This window comes from Piliocolobus tephrosceles, chromosome 3, assembly GCF_002776525.5.
Source record: "Piliocolobus tephrosceles isolate RC106 chromosome 3, ASM277652v3, whole genome shotgun sequence".
Taxonomy (NCBI): domain Eukaryota; kingdom Metazoa; phylum Chordata; class Mammalia; order Primates; family Cercopithecidae; genus Piliocolobus; species Piliocolobus tephrosceles.
In genome coordinates, this window is record NC_045436.1 from 61281429 (window position 1) to 61306805 (window position 25377).

General features: G+C 39.2%; 1 protein-coding gene across 4 annotated transcripts in view; it reads right to left on the reverse strand.

The window, feature by feature from the left end:
• LARP1B (La ribonucleoprotein 1B) overlaps nt 1-25377 on the reverse strand; it is a 161701-nt gene that overhangs the window by 90113 nt on the left and 46211 nt on the right. For 2 of the 4 annotated variants that reach the window (XM_026454125.2, XM_026454126.2), the window contains exons 9-11: nt 20699-20873; nt 13796-13968; nt 6213-6575 (exon numbers count right to left, since the gene is read on the reverse strand). In XM_026454125.2, coding sequence (XP_026309910.1) covers nt 6213-6575; nt 13796-13968; nt 20699-20873 — 711 coding nt within the window. Of the gene's footprint in view, nt 1-6212; nt 6576-13795; nt 13969-19140; nt 20139-20698; nt 20874-25377 lie in introns of those variants that run through there. The other 2 variants (XM_026454128.2, XM_026454127.2) reach the window with 1 other exon arrangement.

Below are 25377 nucleotides of genomic sequence, written 5' to 3' on the forward strand. Positions count from 1 at the left end.
TTTGAGACAGAATTTTCACTCTTGTTGCCCAGGATGGAGTGCAGTGGCGCAATTTCGGCTCACTGCAACCTCCACCTCCCAGGTTCAAGTAATTCTCCTGTCTCAGCCTCCCAAGTAGCTGGGATTACAGGCATGCGCCACCATGCCCGGCTGATTTTGTAATTTTAGTAGAGACAGGGTTTCACCATGTTGGTCAGGCTGGTCTCCAACTCCTGACCTCAGGTAATCCACCGACCTCGGCCTCCTGAAGGTCTGGGATTACAGACGTGAGCCACTGCACCCAGCCATAATTTTGTTATTTTTTAAGAGTGTTTTGACTACTATGGAGTCCTGAAATTTCCATATGAACTTAGATCACCTTGTTAATTAAATAGGTATCCTTCAAACTACAATTTGCAAACTTTAATAACTTTAATCAGTACCCTTTTTCCAGATATGAAGTTATATTTAAATACTAGATTCATTTGCTGCTCTCTCTCCCAGTTTGTGTTGTTATAGTAAATCTATCAGACATAATAATTGCTTTATACAGTTAATATTCACTTAGGTTTATTCATGTATTTATTACTTGTTTTGCTCTGCAGTCCCTTCTGTGTTTCTGATATGTAAAATCACTTTTATTCTACCCTTTGGGACTTTCTTTCATGAGGCTCTGCTGGTGGCAATTTCTCATATTCTACACTCTTACTGAAAGATATTTATGCAAGGCGTACAATTATAAGTTGACAGTTATTTTCCCTTGCAAATTAAAGCTATCATTCCATTGTCTATTGGCTGTCACTGTCGGGAAACTAGCTATCAGCTGTCTAATGATTCTTCTTTCTTGAAAGTAATCTGTCTTGGGCCGGGCACGGTGGCTCACGCCTGTAATCCCAGCACTTTGGGAGGCCGAGACTGGCAGATCATGAGGTCAGGAGATCGAGACCATCCTGGCTAACATGGTGAAACCCTGTCTCTACTAAAAATACAAAAAATTAGCCAGGCGTGGTGGTGGGCGCCTGTAGTCCCAGCTACACGGGAGGCTGAGGCAGAAGAATGGCATGAACCTGGGAGGCAGAGCTTGCATGAGCTGAGATCGCACCACTGTACTCCAGCCTAGGCAACAGAGCGAGACTCCGTCTCAAAAAAAAAAAAAAAAAGAAAGTAATCTGTCTTTTTTTTCTGGCTAAACTCTGACACCTCTCCTCAGTTCTGCAGAGGTCCTAATTGCCTCTTATAATAATGACTTAGCCCCATTCTCTCTACCCTTTCACTCTGGAACTCTGACTAAATGTGTATTTTAGACCTTCTCCATTATCCTATATTTCAAGTTTCTTGCTTACCTTTTGTTAAAAAAATAAAAATAAAAAGCTTTATAATAAAATCTACTAGATATTAAATTACAAAACTTGATTTAAAACTTATCAACCGATAGGAAACACTGTGTAGAAAATCATTCTGTACCCTCTTTTCATATATTCTATTTCTTTGCTACTCTGGAAATTTCTGAATAAATCTTGTGAACAGTCTTCCAAATGACTAATTCTCCAATTCTGTCTAATCTGTTGTTAATCCCTTCAATTGATTTAGTTCTTAATTTTAATCATAATTGTTTTTACTTCCAGAAGTTCTATGGTTATTCTTTAGGATTTCTTCTTCACTACACATATTTTTATTTCCTTAAACATAGTAAGCCCAGCTACTGCATATTTTGTTTAATAATCTGACTATCGGCCGGGCACGGTGGCTCAAGCCTGTAATCCCAGCACTTTGGGAGGCCGAGACTGGCGGATCACGAGGTCAGGAGATCGAGACCATCCTGGCTAACACGGTGAAACCCCGTCTCTAGTAAAAATACAAAAACTAGCTGGGCGAGGTGGCAGGCGCCTGTAGTCTCAGCTACTCGGGAGGCTGAGGCAGGAGAATAGCGTAAACCCGGGAGGCGGAGCTTGCAGTGAGCTGAGATCCAGCCACCGCACTCCAGTCCAGGCGACAGAGCAAGACTCCGCCTCAAAAAATAAAAATAAAAAATAAAAAAAATAATAATAATCTGACTATCTAAATTATTTTAAGGGGCCAGGCATGGTGGCTCACACCTGTAATCCCAGCACTTTGGGAAGCCGAGGTAAGCAGATCACTTGAGGTCAGGAGTTCGACACCAACCTGGTCAAAATGGTGAAACCCTGTCTCTACAAAAAATATAAAAATTTAGCTGGATGTGATGGCACATGCCTGTAATCCCAGCTACTTGGGAGGCTGAGGCAGGAGAATCACTTGAACCTAGCAGGCGGAGGCTGCAGTGAGCTAAGATGGTGTCACTGCACTCCAGCCTGGGCGATGGAGCGAGACTCCATTTCAAAAAAAAAAAACTATTTTAAGGTATGTTTCTGCTGCTTGTTACTTTCTGCTCATTCTCACATGCAAGATCTCACTTTCTTGTTAGATTATTCACTTTATGTGCTGCTAACTTTCCTTGCAATATAATGTGAATAAAGGAGGTCTAGGATAAAGGTGAATATTTTCACACACACAAAAAAATCTTTATTTTCATATGCTAGGTGTCTGGGAAACAAAAAGACCGCAATCACATTAAATTTACAACTAGTGCTTCCTTTAGTCACCCACAGAGTATGAACTTGGGTTGCATGAATACAACTTCTAGCCCAATTTTTTCCTCCCTATTCTGCTCAGCACAACCAGAAAACATTCTCTTTTTTTTTTTTTTTTTTTGAGACAGAGTCTTGTTCTGTCACCAGGCTGGAATGCATTGACGTGATCTCTGCTCACTGCAACCTCTGCCTCCCAGGTTCAACTGATTCCCCTGTCTTCAGCCTCCCGAGTAGCTGGGACTACATGCCCACCATGCCCAGCTAATTTTTGCATTTTTAGTAGAGGTGGGGTTTCACCATGTTGGCCAGGGTGGTCTCGATCTCTTGACCTTATGACCCACCCACATCGGCCTCCCAAAGTGCTGAGATTACAGGTGTGAGTCACTGCGCCAGTCAGAAAAATATTCTTTATAGAGTCCCTTAGGGGAGTAGGTAGGAAGCAAGTTTAGTTCTTTCACTGTAAGTGTATTCTTTGGGGTACCTTTTTTACCCATAGATTTTTGGGGAACAGGTGGTATTTGGTTACATGAGTAAGTTCTTCTGTGGTGATCTGTCAGATCTTGGTGCACTTTTGGGTACCAATTAAATGGGAAAAGGAATCCTATGGGAATCCACAATTTTGGCTGGTCCCTGAGTTTATGGTTTTTACCCCTGTTTTGGGTAGCTTCTACAAAGGGTCCTAAGTAAGGGTAAAAGTAAGTTTCAGTACTTCACTTCTGTATAGTTTTATCCTGATAATAACGTACCTAGCATATCTTCAAATATTTTAAGCAGATATTTTCTTATCTATAAGCCTATTCATTTTAGTAGTCTTCAGCAGTAAATATATGCCAAAAACAGAATAAAGCCTTTACTCACTCTTTGGTCCAGTTCAACATAGCTTCTGGATCCACCAAAACTCTTATTGCAGAGGTCGAAAATGAGTACTAAACTGCCCTATCAATTTGGCATACTTTTCATTTCTATCTAATTCAACCTGTAAAGTTGCTGACACACCTGATTATTCTCTGAAGGCCAGCTTTTGACTTTCACAACAACACACTTTCCAACACAACTGCTATATAATCATTCCTCAAGGCTCAGATGAGATGGGTCTTCTCACTTCTATATTTCCTCTGCCACCTGTTTGTCTTAGCCTACCAATTCATCTTCTACATGGATAGCCTCTTAACTGGATTTCTTCTGCCCATTTTTGTCCCTGTACAATCCATTCTGTGCCAAAACAACTAGAGTGATCTATTAAAAATAAAAATTAGATGTTACACTGCCTTTGCAAAACCTAAAGTACTGCATTTGAACTTTAGATAAATTCCACATTATTTAACATGGCGCATAAATGATATGAATCCTGCCTATTCATCTATAATTAACCTTTCATATAATATCGTAGGCAAATTGACCTTTTTTCCATTTCCTCAAATACGCCAAATTCTTTCCTGCCACATATCCTTGACATTTACTGTTCCCTCTTCCTGGAATACTGTTTCCCTACTCTTTGCTTGGTTATATGTCCTACTTCCACTTCAGATTTCACTATTACTGACTTTCTCAGAGGCCTTCCCTGACTACTCAAAGAAACAGCATCCTGTTTTTTCTTTTAGAATATTTATTATAATTTGTGATTAAGTACTTCTTGTGGGTTTATTTTTATGTCTGTTCCCCCAATTATCTGTAGGTTCTAGGAATGTAGAAACTCTATTTGTTATATTCTCATTCAATGAGCAGATGTTAAATGACTGATTTCTCTCCCTTTAAGCAGACCCACAGGAAAAGTATAAGTCTAATGAGGAACTACATGTAGACCACAGAATCAGAACCAAAGAGAATGAGTTAAATGACAGGAATGTACGAATCAAGTCAAAGTAAGATATATTTGCAATTATAATGGTTAAAGTTATATAGCCAAGATTACTTTCTGTTAATATTTAATGAATAAGATCAGCACATGCCTCAAGAACTCAATACATGGCTTGTAATTATTGTTGTCTATAATTTAAGGAAATAATCAACTACAAATGGCATGTTTCTCAAGTTGGCTTACAAATTTGTTACTACTTGAAAGACTGAAAACATTTTCCCAGAGAACCAATATTACACACAATGGTTGGGTTCCTTTGGTTAGTGCATAATGTTTACTCCATAATTTATTTACCCACTTTAACAAACATGAATTGAATATTTATTTGTGCCAGAAACTATTCTAGCACTAGAGATACAATAGTAATGAACAAAATAGACAAAAAATCCTACTGTCATTGGTATTACATCCATGGTTTTTCTCCAAGAGAATAAAAGTAAGTAAAATATATAGAATTATAGATAATGATATATGCTATGGTGAAAAACAAAGCTGGGTAAAGGGATCGAGAATGGGGGAAGAATAATTTCAACTGATTATTAGTAGAATGTACTAGAATCTCTGTTCTAAAAGGATTTAAGATAGGTATTACTTACAGAAACTAAGTATTACAAATAAAATAGCAATGCTTACACTAGGAAAGACTTTCAACTGAGAAGCATTATAAAAACACACTTCCTTTCCCATAGCAGTAGGACAGTCAGAGAACTACTCAGGCTCTAAGTCACATAACAAGCTATCATAGCCTGAGGCAGGTTCTCCAAGAAGGCAGCGGTTATAGAAGGCTAAAAGCAGTACTGGGGATTCCAGGAAGAAAAGAAATGAGGAGCCGAAGGCTAGCACACTTCTTGCTGATGATATGAAGCCCCATCAACAGGCAGTCCCCTCTACCCAGCCACTAGTTGGCTAGCTTTTCTTCCTACAACTTTAACTGTTTCCAACCAAGATCAGTTTCCTATTTGGCATATAATGTTTCCCTTATTATACCCTATCCTGAAAACAAATATTTAACTATTGGGACTTTTCTAATAAACTTAATGGCAGAAAAAGATCCCTTTTTATCCCCATATCTGTGCCATTATAATTCATATGGAAGGAATGCAGATACCTAGTAAACGATTCTGGTTCTCTATTTTACCTTAATAACTAGGATAGGGACCAGGATCTGGGGTGAAATGCAAGAAGATAAAACAAATTAGAACAAGGTTGTAAAAAGTAACCCTAGCACCACAGTAATGACTAGACCAAGAGATACAATCATCCAGTTTAGTCCTTTACAGTTTGTCCACAACCATTTCCACTATCTTAGATCATTCACCATAGACTAAGTGGGGAAAACAGAAAGGGGGAAGAAGAGTGCTCTCTAAAGCCACTGGCTCATACAGCTGTGGTGATAGCCAGGTAAGTAATGAGTATATAAATTAAGCCTGTCCCCACAGTAAGTTGTTTTTATTCTTTCATATGAGAAAGGGCGGTGTTATTAGTTTTTTCACCTAAAAAAAAAAAAAAAAAAAAAAGCAAGGGTTTAAGTCAGTGAGTGCTAATTTTCTTTTGTAATTACAGTATTCATCATGCTGTTACTTTCATAAAATAAAATTATTCCTCAGGTAGTAATTATCAGGTATATTTCCAGGAATTTTAAGTTAAATACAATGTATTTATATTCAACATTTCATAAAACAGAGCCTCAAATTTAAGAAAATATAAACAGCAACATACAATCAAAACAAAGCATCAGTAGAAAGATGTTGGCCAGAAACAATTACCTTTATGGCTGTATGTTTGTTTTCATCTTCTTCCATCCATAGATCCTGTTCATAATAATATAAGCCATCATTGATAACTTTAGCAAGTTCAGATGTGATTTTTGCCCGAGACATGTGGTTGCCTGTTCGATCTCCTCCGGGATGTTTTTTCACATAAGGTGGTGTCTGAGTTACAATCAAAATCTTGTTTAAGTCTTGGTCATCAATTTCATAATCTGAATCATTATCAGACCAATCAGTAAATGTGTTTTTTCGTCCTATTTGTTCAATCTCTTCATCAAACAAAAAATCAAGTTCTTCTTGTTCTGGTTCTTCTGAAGAACATAGCTGATTTAATGACCCTTCAGGGACAGACACTGATTCCTGAAGGAAGAAATTGGTAATTTATATAAAAAACTTTCTATCACTTTTAAATTAAATGTCATAAAACAGTGTTGCAAGTAAGTAGTATCAAGCTTTTATGCTCAATTACTAGTTTAACAGCCAAACTGTAAAAGAAAATCAGGTTAGTATTCTTTTGGCCCAGTAAATTTAAGACTAAAGAAAAACACAAAGTTGAATAAAGAAAGGATTACATTAAAGACTCTTTTAGAGTTGGAATAGTCTTAATCATCAATTATATTGCAATGACTCATTTTACTGATGAAAACAAAGGCCCAGAGATATGGAAGTATTTGCCTATGATTTCATAATTATAAACAGAACCAATTATCTGGGTGTGGTTGTAGATTCCTATAATCCCAGCTACTTGGGAGGCTGAGGCAGGAGAATCATTTGAACCTGGGAGGCAGGAAGGTTGCAGTGAGCCCAGATAGCACCATTGCACGCGAGCCTGGGCGATAAGAGTGAAACTCTGTCTCAAAAAATAAATAAACAGATAGATAGATAGAATCAAGGTCTTCTGATTTTCAGAGTCAATGGTCTTCCCTATTCCAAATCTTTTTACCTCACAATGATAATAACATAGTTTCCTAGCTAATCCCTCTACTCTGTCCTCATCCCCATTCTACATGGCCCAATTTTCATGTCAAATTCACGCTATTATTCAGCAAATGTTAAAATGTCTACTCCTCAGGCCAGGTGCCGTGGCTCACACCTGTAATCCCAGCACTTTGGGAGGCCGAGGGTGGATCACGAGGTCAGGAGTTCAAGACCAGCCTGGCCAACATGGTGAAACCCTGTCTCTACTAAAAATACAAAAATTAGCCAGGCGTGATGGCATGCACCTCTAGTCCCAGATACTCGGAAGGCTGAGGCAGGAGAATTGCATGAACCTGGGAGCCAGAGGTTGCAGTGAGTCAAGATCATGCCACTGGACTCCAGCCTGGGTGACAGAGCGAGACTCTGTCTCAAAAAAAAAAAAAAGACAAATTGTCTACCCCTCTATAGAACTTAAAACAGCTAGGCCAAGTGCAGTGGCTCACGCCTGTAATCCTAACATTTCGGGAGGCCAAAGTGGGCAGATCACTTGAGGCCAGAAGTTCGAGACAAGCCTGGCCAACATGGCGAGACCCCCATCTCTACTAAAAATGCAAAAATTACCCAGGTACGGTGGCGTGCACATGTAGTCCTAGCTACTCAGGAGGCTGAGACAGGCTGAGACAGGAGAATCACTTGAACCCCAGAAGCAGAGGCTGCAGTGAGCTGAGATCGTGCCACTGTACTCCAGCCTGAGTGACAGAGCAACACTCCATCTCAAAAACAAAACTTAAAACAGTTGTTGGTTTACATTAAAAGTCTAAGTTTTTAGATCCTAGATCTTCTAATATGTAAACTAGTCTAAAACTCCCAAGAGCAGGAAGTAGTTTCTCCTTGGTGTTACCTTCATTGGTCATCCTCTGGCCTATTTTACCCTTGAGTTCATGCTAACTTCCTATGTCTAGGAAAAAGACAATTCCTCCCTTTCAAAACTCCCAATAACATAGATCCATATTCATTTAGTCAGTTGATAATTATCTGAGTGCTCCCTCTGAGCCAGGCACTGTTCTAGACAGGGACAGACAGCAATAAATTTAACAACAACTATGCCCTGATGGAGCTAACAATCTAGTAAACAGAAGGCTGCCCAAGATGTTTTTACTAAAAAAAGACAACTTGTAAAACACTGTGAATACATATTTTTAAAAACATTGATGATGTATTTTAAACTATATACATTGCTTTTCACATTTGCAAGTACATGATAAAAGTCTAAGACAATAAACACCAAACTGTTAAATTTGTTTTTGTAATCTCTAAGGAAAAGACCATTATTAAGAGATCAGGAGTTGAAGATGACTTAAGTTTGCATGCTTATTTGCAGTAATAAAACACAGTGCAAAGAATAAAAGCAATAAATCCACATCAATACTGAAAACACGTATTACTATTAGAAGATCAAAGACTTTTACGACTTTCTGGAAAGCAGAAAATAAATGGGATTGTATTGATAATAAACAAGAGTAGAGAAAACAGCAACCTAGAACTGATACAAAGGTTAAAAGGGAAGCAAAAGCCATTGATACCGCCAGGGTTCTAGAAAGTTTTGAGATGGCAGTTAGAAGGAGTAGGAATGGACTACTGGATGGCAATCAAAATAGGTATTTGGAAAACCAACTATAGAATACAGCTAGAACAGTCAATCCAATCCCTTTATCTCAGAATATAAAACTATATAAAGATTGCTTCCAACTAAAAGCCCGAGAATTACTTTCTAAACAAAATAAGATTTCACAAGAGAGGGCTCATGTTTTGGGTACTGGGGCTGAACAGAAGTTTAACACATCCTAGTATTATTTTGAACCTCTAAAATAGAGCTGGGGGAGGAAAAGAAAAGGTAGTTTCACCAATGAATGAGATACACTAAAATTTTACATCTCAGAGAAAAGTACTCCTTTTTTTTTTTTTTTTTTAGCAATTTTGGAGAAAAAGAGCCAGCGTCCCTATTCTCTGCCTAGGTCCAAGTCCATAGGACATTTTCACTTACCAAGAGTGTGCAATCGGCTGAGCACAGTGGCTCACGCTTGTAATCCCAGAAGTTTGGGAGGCCAAGGCAGGTGGATTGCCTGAGATCAGGAGTTTGAGACCAGCCTGACCAATATGGTGAAACCCCGTCTCTACTAAAAATACACAAAAAAATTAGCTGGGCGTGGTGGCAGGTGCCTGTAATCCCAGCTACTCAGGAGGCTGAGGTAGGAGAATCGCTTGAACCCAGGAGGCGGAGATTACAGTGAGCCGAGATCACGCCACCATTGCACTCCAGCCTGGGCAAACAAGAGCAAAACTCTGTCTCAAAAAAAAAAGCTAAAAATAGAGTGTGCAATCATACCTCACATTAAACAAAACAGCCCTGAATGAGCAGATTAGACCAAAAAAGAAAACCATACCAATTTACTGATATTAATATGAACCATCAACCAAAAATCACCAGATATTAAGAAAGCCTTCAAAAAGCAACCAAAACAATGATGGAAATAATGAAAGTATCAGAAGATAACTTTTTTTAAACACCCAACACCCAGTAGTTAGATGAGCAATCATGGAGGTCCAACATCAAATGAAAACAGATACCAGAAAGTGGAAATAAGAGAAACATTAGTTTCCCCAAAATGAAGGACACGAATACTCAGCACAATGAATAAAAATAGACCTGACTGAGCTGGGCGTGGTGGCTCACTCCTGTAATCCCAGCACTTTGGGAGGCTGAGGCAGGCGGATCACGAGATCAGGAGATCAAAACCATCCTGGCTAACACAATGAAACCCCGTCTCTACTAAAAATACAAAAAAAAAAAAAAAAATTAGCCGGGCATGGTGGTGGTGCCTGTAGTCCCAGCTCCTTGGTAGGCTGAGGCAGGAGAATGGCGTGAACCCAGGAGGCGGAGGTTGAGTGAGCCGAGATCACGCCACTGCACTCCAGTCTAGGTGACAGAGCGAGACTCCATCTCAAAAAAAAAAAAAATTACACCTGACTGGGCACGGTGGCTCATGCCTATAATCCCAACACTTTGAAAGACTGAGGTGGGTAGATCACTAGAGCCCAGGGGTTCAAGATTAGCCTGGGCAGCATGGAGAAACCCTGTCTCTACAAAAAATATATATACATACACGAAAATTAGCCGGGCCTGTTGGTTTGTGCCTGTAGTCCCAGCTACTTGAGAGGCTAAGGAGGGGAATCGCTTTAGCCCAGGAGGCAGAGGCTGCAGTGAGCAGAGATCCCACCACTGCACACCAGTCTGGGCAAAGGGAGTGAAACCCTCTGCCAAAAAAAAATAAAAAAAGATTTTCTGCTTAAAATTAGACCTACACTAAAGCATATCATCTTGAAATTTCAAGAGTGGGGATGAAGAAATGATCTTAAAAATCTCAAGCAATGACAGGTGCGGTGGTTCACACCTGTAATCCCAACACTTTGGGAAGCTGAGGCTGGCGGATCACCTGGGGTCAGGAGTTCGAGAACAGCCTGGCCAACATGGTGAAACCACGTCTCTACTAAAAATACAAAAATTAGGCCGGGTGCGGTGGACCACACCTGCAATCCCAGCACTTTGGGAGGCTGAGGCGGGTGGATCACCTGAGGTCTGGAGTTCGAGACCACCTTGGCCAACGTGGGGAAACCCCGTCTCTACTAAAAACACAAAAATTAGCTGGGCATGGTGGCGCGTGCCTATAATCCCAGCTACTCTGGAGGCTGAGGCAGGAGAATCACTTGAACCCTAGATGGGGAGGTTGTAGAGAGCTGAGATCGCGCCACTGCACTCCAGCTTGGGGAAGAGTGAGACTCTGTCTGAAAAAGAAAAAATAGATAAATACAAAAATTAGCGGGGTGTGATAGCAGGTGCCTGTAATCCCAGCTACTCACAAGTCTCAGGCAGGAGACTTATGAAGGTTACAGTAAGGTGCAGTAAGGTGAGGTGAAGGAGGTGAAGGTTGCAGTAAGCCAAGATCACACCATTTTGTGTGGTGTGAGGTGAAGGTTGCAGTAAGTCAAGATCACACCATTGCACTCCGGGAGGTGAAGGCTGCAGTAAGCCAAGATCACACCATTGCATTCCACTCCAGCCTGGGCAACAAGAGCAAGACTCCGTCTTTAAAAAAAAAGAAAAAGAAAAAGAAAAAAAATCTCAGGCCAGGCACGGCGGCTCATGCCTATAATCCCAGCACTTTGGGAGGCTGAGGCAGGCAGATCAGGAGGTCAGGAGATCGAGAACATCCTGGCTAACACAGTGAAATCCCATCTCTATTAAAAATACAAAAAATTAGCTGGGTGTGGTGACACACGCCTATAGTCCCAGATACTCGGGAGGCTGAGACAGGAGAATCGCTTGAGCCCAGAAGGCAGAGGTTGCAGTGAGCCAAGACTGCGCTATTGCACTCCAGCCTGGGCGACACAGCGAGACTCCATCTCAAAAAAAAAAAAAAAAATCTCAAGAGGAAAAAAAAAAATCACTTGATACAAAGAATGCGAAGGGACTGACTTTTATAAGATGACAAAAGAAACCAAAATGACAAAAGAAAAATGCTTTTAGAATTCCAAAGAAAAATGATGCCCAACCAAGATTTCTATACCCACTCTAGAATGTTTTTAAAAGATCACTTTTTAAAAAGTATATTAAAAATAATGTCAATAACTGAGCTACCTCAACAGTTATCTCTGAAATATCTAGGTCCCCAGAACCTAAGCCGTGTTTCCTCCAGGCCAGATCCTCAGTCTGTAGCATCAAAATACCATACATTTCAGATATACTGGCATTCTTTGGCCATAAAACTATACAATTCTCCTTACACTTTTAAAACCAGCCACCAGAAACAATTTGCTGGTCCTCCACATTACAATCCTCTCAATACCTTCCATCCTCTTTAGAGAGCTTACTTTCAATATGTGAATCTTTTGAGTGGCATTCTTCCCAAGTTTATTTTTAGTGAACTTTTACTTTGAAATAATTATACATTCACATACAGTTGTAAGAAATAATAGAGATCTCATGTATTCTGGTTTCCCCCAATGTTAACATCTTACAAAAATATACTACAACATTCCAAACAAGGTATTGACTTTGATATAAATCAGTCTTAGCTTATACTTCCCCAATTTTACTTGCACTCATTTTTTATTTAGATCAAAGCGATCCTATCACATACGTAAGTTCGTGTATCTACCACCAGCAAAAAATGCAGAGCAGTACCACCACAAGGATCTCCTATTGCTCTTTTTATAAATATAACCATCTCATTCCCTTATGTATCCCCCACCAAAAATTCAATTTTCTTTTCCTTTTGTGCATTAAATCACCAAAACATATATAAAGCTGATGTATAAATCACCAACACTTATATAAACCTTATAAATAATTAACATGGGTATAACTTCAAAATTTATATATTTTCTGGCCAGGCTGCAGAGGCTCACACCTGTAATCCCAGCACTCTGGGAGGCCAAGGCAGGCGAATTATTTGAGGACAGGAGTTTGAGACCAGCCTGGGCAATATGGTGTAATCCCGTCTGTACCAGAAACACACAAAAAAATAGTTGGGCATGGTGGAGTAAGCCTGTAATGCCAGTAATTCAGGAGGCTGAGGCACAAGACTGTCTTGAACCCAGGAGGCAAAGGCTGCAGTGAGCCAACTTCGCAGCACAGCACTGCAGCCTGGGCGACAGAGCGAGACTCTGTCTCAAAAAGTCATATTTTTTCAACTGTATAAAAAACTGAAATATTATTCAAGTTAAAATTAGTCACAAGTAGAAAAACCAAGACAAAATTCTTTCTTTTTTTTGAGACAGGATCTCACTTTGTTGCCCTCCCTGGATGGAGTGCAGTGGTATGATCATGGCTCACTGCAGTCTTGACCTCCTGAGCTCAAGTGTTCCTCCTGTCTCAGCCTCCTGAGTAGCTGAGACCACAGGCACATTCCACCAAAAAATTAGCATTTAGCTAATTTTTTTGAATTATTTGTAGAGACAGGGTCACCCTATGTTGCCCAGGTGGCCCCGAACTCCTGGGCTCAAGCAATCTTCCTGCCTCGGTCTCTCAAAGTGCTGTGATTACAGGCATGGGACACTGTGCCCAGCCTCCAAAATTCTTAAATCATGTTCAGAAATAAAAAATATACTTTAAGGCCGGGCGTGGTGGGTCACGTCTCTAACCCCAGCACTTTGGGAGGCTGAGGCGGGTGGATCACGAGGTCAGGAGTTCAAGACCAGCCTGATCAACATGGTGAAACCCTGTCTCTACTAAAGATACAAAAATTAGCCAGGCATGGTGGCTCGTGCCTATAATCCCAGCTACTCAGGAGGCTGGGGCAGGAGAATCACTTGAACCCGGGAGGCAGAGTGGGCAGTGAGCCGAGATCGCGCCACTGCACTCCAGCCTGGGTGATAGGGTGAGACTCCATCTCAAAAAAAAAAAAAAAAAAACGTTAAAACTTGATACAACTTATTTTCCTCATAGAATAACCCATAAGTGTCTACTGAAGGCCAACAATTACAAATTTAAAACTTTGCTAAACTTTTCCAAATTTTACATATGCACCTAACAAACATAAAATGCACTGACCTTATACTCCATCCAGGGTATGTCACACTTCACTAAGTCTGTAACAACTTACCCTCAATTTCACTGGTGCTGGCTGACGTCTCTTTTTAACTTCTATCCAAGGTTCTGAGTCCAAGTCAGGCAAACTGGTGGACAAACCTCTAGACATTGCTTGAAGAATACTTGTTTCACTATTTTTCTTTGGGCTCAATGGGCTTCCAATTCTTGGAGAATTTGGGGCAGACTCTAAAATTTTAAGTTAGTTCTATAGTTAAAATGATAATGGCTTTTCTTACTTATAAAATACATTCCATTTTTCCCTTAAATGGAGCTTGATATTTTTTCACAAAAACATGATCAGTCTCAATTGAAAGCTTTCCAGTGATTTTCAAACCTGAAGATTTACTCAAAAGTGAAACCACTGATTAAAGGAATGTCACCAACTCTTACACAGACCACTGCATTCACACAAACTTCTCAAGAATATCAATGTGATTCACTTTCTAATTATGACAGTACAACTGTTAGGAAGTCAAGTTCTCTGAAAAATCTTAGATTAAAATCTATAAATTATAAGGAAATTATGGAATCTCAATTGCTATTAAGCCATAGTTAAGCTAAATGCACATCTTATTCAAGATAAAATTAGTCTCTTGTTCTACTAGGGTCTAAACTAAAGCCGTTATTACTCCTAGTTTTCACATTTCCTTGGCTCAACAAGGTTTGCCTACTGCAATAAATGCAGTGTAGTCATTTACTACTTTGGCTCATACTGAAATACTTTAAAGAGTAAAATGTCGACCAGCCTGACCAATATGAAGAAACCCTATCTCTACGAAATACACAAAATTAGCCGGGCGTGGTGGTGCATGCCTGTAATCCCAGCTACTCAGGAGGCTGACGCAGGAGAATCGCTTGAACCTGGGAGGCGGAAGTTGCAGTGAGCCGAGATGGCGCTACTGCAATCCAGCCTGGGCAACAAAAGCCAAATTCCATCTCAAAAAAAAAAAAAAAGAGTAAATGTCACATCGCTACATCCCTAATGCACACAGCCCTGGCATTAAAAGCATTTAAAAGCTGTTGGAATTTAAAATGTCTTTCTATACGGTACACTTCTGTAGGTTTATTTTTAATCAAAATTATAAAATTCAAATTGTAGCCAGGCACGGTGGCTCACGCCTGTAATTCCGGCAGTTTGGGAGGCTGAGGCAGGTGGATCACAAGATCAGGAGTTCAAGACCAGCCTGGCCAATATGGTGAAACCCCGTCTCTACTAAAAATACAAAAAAATTAGCCAGGCCTGGTGGTGGGCGCCTGTAATCCCCGCTACTCAGGAGGATGAGGCAGAAAATTGCTTGAATCCACAAGGTGGAGGTTGCAGTGAGCTGAGATCCGCACTCCAGCCTGGGCGATAGAGCGACACTGTCTCAGGAAAAAAAAAAAAAAAAATCAAATGGCTTCTTTTATAAATATTTTTTCAAAAGTCAGAGAGTATTTAAACATTTTAAGCCACATTCATGTTCAGGTCTGAAGATGCAATATGACCTTGCTTTGGACACAAGGTGTCTTTAAAAAATGTAATCTCTAAATTAGGTTGTAAGTCTCAAATATACACAATAAAATTTATTTTTCAAAAATGTATACTAAAAAATTCTTAACATCATTAACTTCTCTAAGTCGATTCATTGAAAATCTGGAGAAGTTAAATGTTAGATGCAGAAAGCTGATATAAATTAACACCAGCAATCTTTTTTTTAATATTTACTAAATGAAAGGCACATTTCAAGAATGGGTTTAAGAAGATTATATCAAGATTTTACATTCATCTACCTGCTAGACATAGATGAAAGTTAAATCAGATAGCTTTAAAATCTTCCCCTTGAACACATGGACTCAACCAGGACTCAACTACTAGATTACTGTATTATTTATAGAAGACTATGTATTTGTTTCATAACAGGAAAAGCTCTAGAACTGTGCTGTGCAACAGAGTAGGCACAGTCGGGCGTGGTGGCTCACACCTGTAATCCCAGCCCTTTGGGAGGCCGAGGCGGGTGGATCACCTAAGGTCAGGAGTTGGAGTCCAGCCTGTCCGACATGGCAAAACCTCATCTCTACTAAAATTACAAAAACTAGCCGGGCGTGGTGGTGGGTGCCTATAATCCCAACTACTTAGGAGGCAGGAGAATCCCTTGAACCAAGGAGGCAGAGGTTGCAGTGAGCCAAGATCACGCCATTGCACTCCAGCCTAGGAGACAGAGCAAGACTCCATCTCAAAAATAAATGGATCTATTGAGTTAAACTAAAATATTTATTTAAAATATTAAAATTAATTTCAACTGTTTTATAATTTTAAGAATACTAAAATTTTTAGTTATATATATGTCTCACATTTTCAATGGATACTGGTGCTCTATAACTTTATTAACAACACATGTATCACCAATTCATTCACAAAAAAAGTACAAGTGAAATACACGCTTTGGATGAACATTAATAGTCTAGTTACAGGAATGGGAAAAATATTAACTCCAGAGAACACTTTTTTTTTTCTTCTTCATGAACCATACAGGAGACTTAATTTTTTTTTTTTAAGAGACAGAGGCCAGGCGCAGTGACTCACGCCTATAATCCCAGCACTTTGGGAGGCCAAGGTGGGCGGATCATCTGAGGTCAGGAGTTCGAGACTAGCCTGGCCAACATGGTGAAACCCCGTCTAAAAAAATAAAAATAAAAATAAAAAAATTAGCTGGGCGTGGTGGCAGGCACCTGTAATCCCAGCTACTCGGGAGGATGAGGCAGGAGAATCACTTGAACCTGGGAGGCAGAGGTTGCAGTGAGCCGAGATCACGCCACTGCACTCCAGCCTGGGGGACAAGAACAAGACTTCATCTCAAAAAAAAAAAAAAAGAGAGAGAGAGACAGGGCCCCTTACAGCAGTACAGTGCCATGGTAATGCTCACTATAGCCTCCAACTCCTGGGCTCAAGAAATCCTCCCAATCCAGCCTGCTGAATAACAAGGACTACACGTACACACCACCATGCCCAGCCAATTAAAAAATATATATATTTTGTAGACTGGGTCTCACTTTGTTATCCAGGCTAGTCTTGAACTGGTCTCAAGCGATCCTCTCACCTCAATCTCTAAAGCGCTGAGATTATAGGCATGAGCTACTACTGCACCTGGCCCAGAGAACTCTTATTTCTAATACTATGAATTATCAATGTTCATACTAAATAAAGCCTTAAAAGTAGATGAAGAGCTGGGCATGGTGGTTCATGCCTGTAATTCCAGAACTTTGGGAGGCCGAGGCAGGTGGATCACCTGAGGTCAGGAGTTCGAGACCAGCCTGACCAACATGGTGAAACCCCGTCTCTACTAAAAACACAAAAAAATAGCCAGGCGTGGCAGCACATACCTGTAGTCCCAGCTACTCAGGAGGCCCAGGCAGGAGAATTGCTTAAACATGGGAGGCAGAGGCTGCAGTGAGCAGAGATCATGCCATTGCACTCCAGCCTGGGCAACAGAGCAAGACACCATCTCTAACAAAAAAAATATATATATATATATATATGAGTTTTTGGTATGTCACCCAGTCTGGCCTCGAACTCCTGGGCTCAAGCATCCTCCCAACTTTGCCTCCCGAGTAGCTGGGACTATTGGTGTATACCACAACACTCAGCTGTTTCTTATAAAATGATCTCTAAATGTTATTTAAGCTTGAATTATGCTTCTACTGGGAAGTAAAGCATTTCAATATATTCACAACACATATGCTTAGAAATGAAATGACATTAAAACACTAAAGAATTTGGGTAAGATGAGAAAACATGCAATTCTTAGAATAAGACTTGTAAAGGTGTTATTAATTTATACATATGCTCTGTGTGGTCTTCTGCATCTTTTTTTTAAATAATGAAAAGATTTCAAACTATACATCTGAACAGATTAAGGGTAACAGTAAACCCCTAATCTTCCAAGACAAAATGAGTTTAAATGACTTAGATTACCTGATATTAAACTTACTTAAAAAAAAAAAAAATTAGATATATATATTGAATACTTGTTATAATTTGTAAGAACACAGAAAATTTATCTTTGCTGCTTTTATTAATTGAAAATTATCAGTGGCCGGGCATGGTGGCTCACGCCTGTAATCCCAACACTTTAGAAGGCCGAGGTGGACTGATCACAAAGTCAGGAGTTCAAGATAAGCCTGACCAACATGGTGAAATCCCGTCTCTACTAAAAATACAAAAATTAGCAAAGCATGGTGGCGCGCACCTGTAATCCCAGCTACTCAGGAGGCTGAGGCAAGAGAATCGCTTGAACCCAGAAGGCAGAGGCTGCAGTGAGCCATGATTGTGCCACTGCACTCCAGCCCCTGCACGACAGAGCAAGACTCCATCTCAACAAGAAAAAAACAAAAGGGAAAGAAAATTATCAACTAAACTCTCCAAAGATAAATCACCATATACATTTCATCTCTGGTATGATTTTTTTTCTACCTCGGGAGGATCACATTTCTGGGTAATTAAACAGGTTTCCTGAAAAAGGGATTACATATTTTATGTGTGGCACTTTTTAAAATTCTCATTGAGTGGTGTTAAAAGAAAAAAAAAAAGAATTACAGTGCCCTTGTGAAGATTATTAAAATTTAAAAAAAGAAAAAATAAACCAACATTGTCAGGTACCTGACCTTTCAATTTTGATGAATGAAATCCTTTCATTTAAGTTAATAGTACAATACTAACAATATCCATAAAACTGCAAAATCTGTTTCAGAAGTAATCTTACCATTCCCATAATCAATGTTTTGTGGTGCATAAAGGTAGACTTCTGCTCAGTTCAACCCCTATTAGAAAATTCAACCTCCAGATAGGAAAAAAAAATAGAAATTTTAATCTCTTTGATGAAGAAGACCAATTATGTTAGAATATTTCACCACACAAATCCCTCCAAAATCATAAAGAGTTATGTTGTTAAAATTTTTAAGGTCTTCAAATTTGAGATTAAAATGATATACAGTTTCACAACTTTTCTCTACCCATAGATACATATAAACACAGTCTATGCTTCTTATCCCTATTTCCACTTCAAATTTTCGGTGACATACTACTCCCCATTGACTTAAAGAAACTAGGCTTTCTTATCACTAGGAAATTATTAAGGTGAGAAATTTGGGAATTCATGGAAAGAGGTGATTTACATATTTATTCCTATGACCTAATGTGAATCAGTATAATTCTAAGAACCCTCCATCTGTCTATATTTCTTCATTAATCATCTAGTCGCTGATACATAATCTAAATAACCTAAAATGTATGACATTTGAATATATACTGGCTTGTTTCAGACAATATGTATGTGCATGCATCTGAGTGTATTAAAAAACACAAAAATGTACAAGACATTATGATTTTATTCTTATAATTTTATTAGTATGCATAAACGGTTGATGGACAGGTATTACCAATTTGACCTATCTTACCTACCCTATAGAGAAAGTATATGTTATTTCATCTAACTTGCCCAATGCCTGTTCACAAGGTGGCTAAAACTATCATCTTGGACCCAAGTTGATACAATAAATAAATCTAACTTATATAATCACCCATTATATCTTAACAAAAAATAAATTAAAAACCACTAGCTAAAATAATGTCACTTTTCTTCAGCTTTTAAAATGCCTGTCCAAGTTGCTTACTGGGATTAAAAGCAGAAGCCTGACAAAGAAGCATAAGATAAAAATACTGTGAGACTGCCCATCATCGATGCTTTGTTGATAGGACGTTCTCTCATACTGATGTATCAAAAATACATTTTGAAGAGTAAAGGAAGAAATACCCTCATCCAGTTCTTAAATTCCTTACCCCTTAAGTGTCCACATTAATAAGTCTTATGTCCAAGTGAAACATCATGACAATATCTGAGTTTTGCAATGTACACTACACTGAAAGGCAAATCAAATAGCAAAGTACTTAAGAATCTGGGAAATGCTACTCAATCCCCTTTTTCTGCTTTATTCATCTGGACACAAGTACATAACCCTGGAAACAGAAAACATACTCTTGTGGTATTTCCAGAATAATAATTAACTTTCCCACCATGAATAAAAGCAGCCCATGCAGCCCAGGCCAATTACACAGAAATAGGCATCTCCTATAAAACAAGTGGCAGTCCTTTGGTCTGTCTCTCATTATCGCAAAGGTGGTTATCTCCACTGCAGTGTTGGCCCAACTTCCTCCACCAGGAGGTGGGAATAGACATTCTTGAACAGAAGACAGTCTGATTGCTTTCATTTTTGCAGCAGGATTTGTTCCAGTATTTATAATGGCATTTCAGTGAGTCACCTATTCCACTGCATATTCCGATCAAATGACATCCAAGAGCTTCAGAAGATCATCACCCTGACTGAAAAAAGTTTAAGCACACATTTTTTCCCAAGAGGGAATGTCTTAAAAATGATCCAGGAAAAAATTATTAACATTAAAGCTTTTGGAAATTCTAAACACAACCAAATTAAAGAGAATCCCAATTCTGATTTAGAATGTAGGTCATCTTATCTTTCCAAGACAAGATTAAAGCACATTGGTAACAAAATTAAAGGAAGACTACCCCACTCTTGAGTATAAGACCTTTTTAGAATAATCCAATCATACTATTCCAATTTTACAGGGGAAAACAGGATATATATCTATAGTTATTTAGTAAAAATAAAAGAAAGAAACTCCATACATGACAAAGTACACATATAATTTAAGAACAAGAAACTTAAGACAGCTTTCCTCATAATTTTTAAATCCTTAATTTATACCTCTGTGAGTGAGGCAATATGAATACAAAATGGGACATCAAAAGTCCTTCAGTTAGCTTTAATTTTCCTATCAAATCTAAATAAACTATAAATAAGTAAGTAAACTGGACCAAATAACCTACTGTTACATCGTTTGCTCTAGAAGAAAAGATGTTACCTGTATGTGAGCAAAAGGCTTGGCCTGGTACAAACTCTGGACAATCAATCAGTTGAGAGAAGTCTGTTGGTGGCACATTGCGTGGAGGAGGGCCTGGAATTGGCCATTTTTCTGGTTCTATCTTTTTTCTCATTTTCTCATCCACAATTTCTACTTCTGTGCTATCCTTCAGTGCCTATTAACAGAAATTGAGCTATTAAAATTATGAGCTATTTCACTGCCTATGCTATACTTCTAAGAATCTAAAAATTTGAAAATCTGAAATTAGCAAACTAATTTGCAGTTAATGATTCTAAACAATCCATAACTACATAGAACACAACAAGTTTTAAAATCATTTGTGCCTGTAAAGTAACAAATATCCTGATCTCCCACTTATTTAACTTCAGATGATAAATTTTTCACAATTACAATAGTCATTTAAGGAATACTGAAGCAGCTAGAAGCAAACTGACTTTTACTATTTTATTCTCTCTCACATATTTCCTTGTCTTCCATTAAAATATCACCAAATAAAATTTAGGCATTTTATTATTGTAATAATTACCACAATTTATTGAATAATAAGTACTACATATACTCATGATTCCTCACAATACCTCACAAAGAAGGTATCACGCCTACATATAGATGAGGAAACTGAGGCTCAAAGAAATAAACTTAATCGAAGATCATAGATGTAGTATGAGACAACACCAGGACTCAAACCATTATCTATCTGCAACTAAAAGTCTTAGCCATTAGGCTATGATGCCTCCCCAATATGTACTATAATTTAAGGATAAAACAAAACTAGGCCAAAATTTCTTCAAGATACAAACTAAAGCCTTACTGATTTAACTTCTCACTGAAGTACAGGAGTACTCACCTTTTAGAAATTAGGATAAATACAAAATGTATAATATAAAAACAATACAAAGTTATATGTACATTAACTTATAAAAATTAAAGCCCACTACATTTTAGTTGGAGAACATGCTGTATATAATTAAGAACATTAACTGGGCGAGGTGCTCACGCCTGTAATCCCAATGCTTTGGGAGGCTGGGGCGGGTGGATCATGAAGTCAGGAGATCAAGACCATCTTGGCCAATATGGTGAAACCCCATCTCTACTAAAAATACAAAAGTTAGCTCGGCATGGTGGCACGTGCCTGTAATCCCAGCTACATGGGAGGCAGAGGCAGGAGAATCACTTGAACCAGGGAGTCAGAGGCTCCAGTGAGCCGAGCTCACGCCAGTGGACTCCAGCCCGGAGACAGAGCAAAACTCCATCTCAAAAAAATATATATATATAATATTACCCATTCAGAAATGAACAGATTTTGAAAAAAGAACCTACTCTTGCTCTTAATACTAGTATGGTACTTAACTCTCAAGTTATATTTTTCATAACTGGGTATTTCTTTTTTATTATTATTTTTTGAGATAGTCTCGCTCTGTCACCCAGGCTGGAGTACAGTGGTGTGAACTTGGCTCACCGCAACCTCCACCTCGCAGGTTCAAGCACTTCTCTGCCTCAGCCTCCCAAGTGGCTGCGATCACAGGCGCCACACCCAGCTAGTTTTTTGGACTTTTAGTAGAGACGAGATTTCACCAAGTTGGCCAGGCTGGTCTTGAACTCCTGACCTAGTGATCCACCCGCCTCAGCCTCCCAAAGTGCTGGGATTACAGGGGTGAGCCACTGTGCCCGGCCATAACTGGGCATTTCTTTAAATTACAATTAGGACTTATTTTAAATGAAACTCCTTTGAGAAGGGAGTCTGAAATATAAAATGGAGAAAGATAGGAAAGAATCCTATGGTGAAAGTTTTAAATGAGTAAAATCAGTATATTTTTCCCAACATATATTTTCCTCATTTGGTCCACTGAAAGACCTAGAAGCAATGATGACCCAGTAGCAAACAGTATGCCCAGCATCCAAACCATGCAACGACATGGATGAATGTCAAACACTACCAATGAAAAGAACCCAGAGACAGAAGAAATCAATTTCTACAAATGCCAAGAACAGACTAATCTAATCTATGATATGAAAATCAGAAAAGTTGTTGGAGAGGCTGTGTGAAACTGACTAGAAAGAGCCATGAAGGAAGTTTTTAGAATAATGAAAGTATTCTACATCTTGTTTGGGGTAATGTTTATGTTTAATTTTCAAAACTCAACAGTGAACACTTAAGATCGCTATATTTTACCATATGTTATCTATTCCTGAATGTTAAAAAAAAAAAAAAAAAAAAAATTCCTTGAAACTTTCCCATATGTTTAAATTTTCCAAAGTAAAGTTGTGGAAAAAGATTGCCAATAGTGTTGTTTTCTAGTGAAGCAAGTCAAATTCCCAATAGTGGTAGTTTTGATTGGTTTGATACTTTAAAAAATGTTTAGCAGTATCTACATAGAAAAATTAACTGTTGCTGGGCATGGTGGCTCAAGCCTGTAATCCCAGCACTTTGGGAGGCCGAGGCGGCTGATCACCTGAGATCAGGAGTTCGAGACCAGCCTGGCCAACATGGTGAAACCCTGTCTCTACTAAAAATACAAAAACTTAGCCAGGCTTGGTGGTGGGTGCCTGTAATCTCAGCTACTCGGGAGGCTGAGGCAGGAGAATTGCTTGAACCTGGGAGGTGGAAGATGCAGTGAGCTAAGATCAGGTCAGTATAACTCCAGCCTGGGCCACAGAGTGAGATCGGTCTCAAAAAAAAAAAAAAAAAAAAGAAAGAAAGAAAGAGAAAGAGAAGAAAAAAAGAAAAGAAAAGATTAACTGTTATATTCATACAATGGAAAAACTACCAAAAAACAGAAAGTAAACAACTGCTATACACCAATATGAATAAATCTCACAGAAATAACTTCAGAAATAAAATCAGATATAAAAGTCATAATACCCTTTTTTTTTTTTTTTTGAGGCGGAGTCTTGCTCTGTCGCCCGGACTGGAGTGCGGTGGCTGGATCTCAGCTCACTGCAAGCTCCGCCTCCCGGGTTTACGCCATTCTCCTGCCTCAGCCTCCCGAGTAGCTGGGACTACAGGCGCCCGCCACATCGCCCGGCTAGTTTTTTGTATTTTTTTAGTAGAGACGGGGTTTCACCGTGTTAGCCAGGATGGTCTCGATCTCCTGACCTCGTGATCCGCCCGTCTCGGCCTCCCAAAGTGCTCGGATTACAGGCTTGAGCCACCGCGCCCGGCCCCATAATACCCTTTACGTGAAATTCAAAAAACAGGAGAGAGACCTCTTAAAAGGGAGAGCAGTGGTACTGACTAGGAGGGTACAGAGGGCAGCTTGCTTGGGTCTTGAAAATGTTCTATATGTTCATCTGGATGGCAGTTACCTGACCGTATACACAGGAAAAAATATCATCTCTAATCTTATGAGTTACAATATATAATGTATAAAGGCCAGGCACGGTGGCTCACACCTGTAATCCCAGCACTTCGGGAGGCTGAGGCAGGTGGATCATGAGGTCAGGAGTTCGAAACTAGCCTGACCAATATGGTGAAACCCCGTATCTACTAAAAACACAAAAATTAGCCAGGTGTGGTGGCGAACGCCTATAATCTCAGCTACTCAGGAGGCTGAGGCAGAAGAATCACCTGAACCCAGGAGGCAGAAGTTGCAGTGAGCTGAGATTGCCCAACTGCACTTCAACCCAGTCGACAGAGCGAGACTCTATCTCGAAAAAAATAAGTAAAATAATAATAATGTATAAATTAGGCCTCAATTTAAAATAAAATATTTAAAGAAAAACTTGGGGGATGAAAAAGCTCAAAGTTCTTTATGTACGGCTACTAAAGCCTCTTCCAACACATGCTTTTTATAAAAACTAAAAAAGAGGAGGCCAGGCACGGTGGCTCACACCTGTAATCCCAGCACTTTGGGAGGCCGGGGCAGGCAGATCACTTGAGGTCAGGAGTTCCAGACCAGCCTGGAAAACATGGTAAAAACCCGTCTCTACTAAAATGCAAAAATTAGCTGAGCGTGGCGACAGGAGCTTGTAATCCCAGCTTCTCAAGAGGCTGAGGCGGAAGAATTGCTTGAACCCAGGAGGCAGAGGTTGTAGTGAGCCAAGATCGTGCCACCGCACTCCAACCTCGGTGACAGAGTGAGACTCTGTCTCAAAAAAAAAAAACAAAAACAAAAGAGGTAGGGGCATAACAAATATTCTATATAGTAAGGTATCATAGTATTCTCTTATATAAACCAACTATCTTAGGAGGAAGACACAAGAAAGAAGTAACACTGACCACTACCAAGGCAGGTAACTCATTCACTGTTGGTGAAAAATGGGAAAAAAATTTTTTACCATATACCTTTTTTTTCCTTGGACAACCACTGGAAGATAACCATATAACCTTCTGAGTTTTGAATTTTGTGTAATTTATTTCCTATTTAAAAATAATAAATTTAAAAGGGAAGTGAAGAACACAGAAAGTGAAACATTCATCACTCAGGCCTTAAAAGGATCATATAGAAACTATACCATGCACAAAATTAAGGTAAAGACGAGAAGAAACAGAGTTACACATATTTTTATTAAAAACCAAGCCGTGGTAATCCTGAACTCCTAAACAATGAGTTACTGGGTACATCAACATTTTCCAGTATCTGAGGTTTTATCTGACTTAGCTATTAATTTTGGTCCTCTTCTTAATGATACACACCTACTATTATGAATAATTGGTA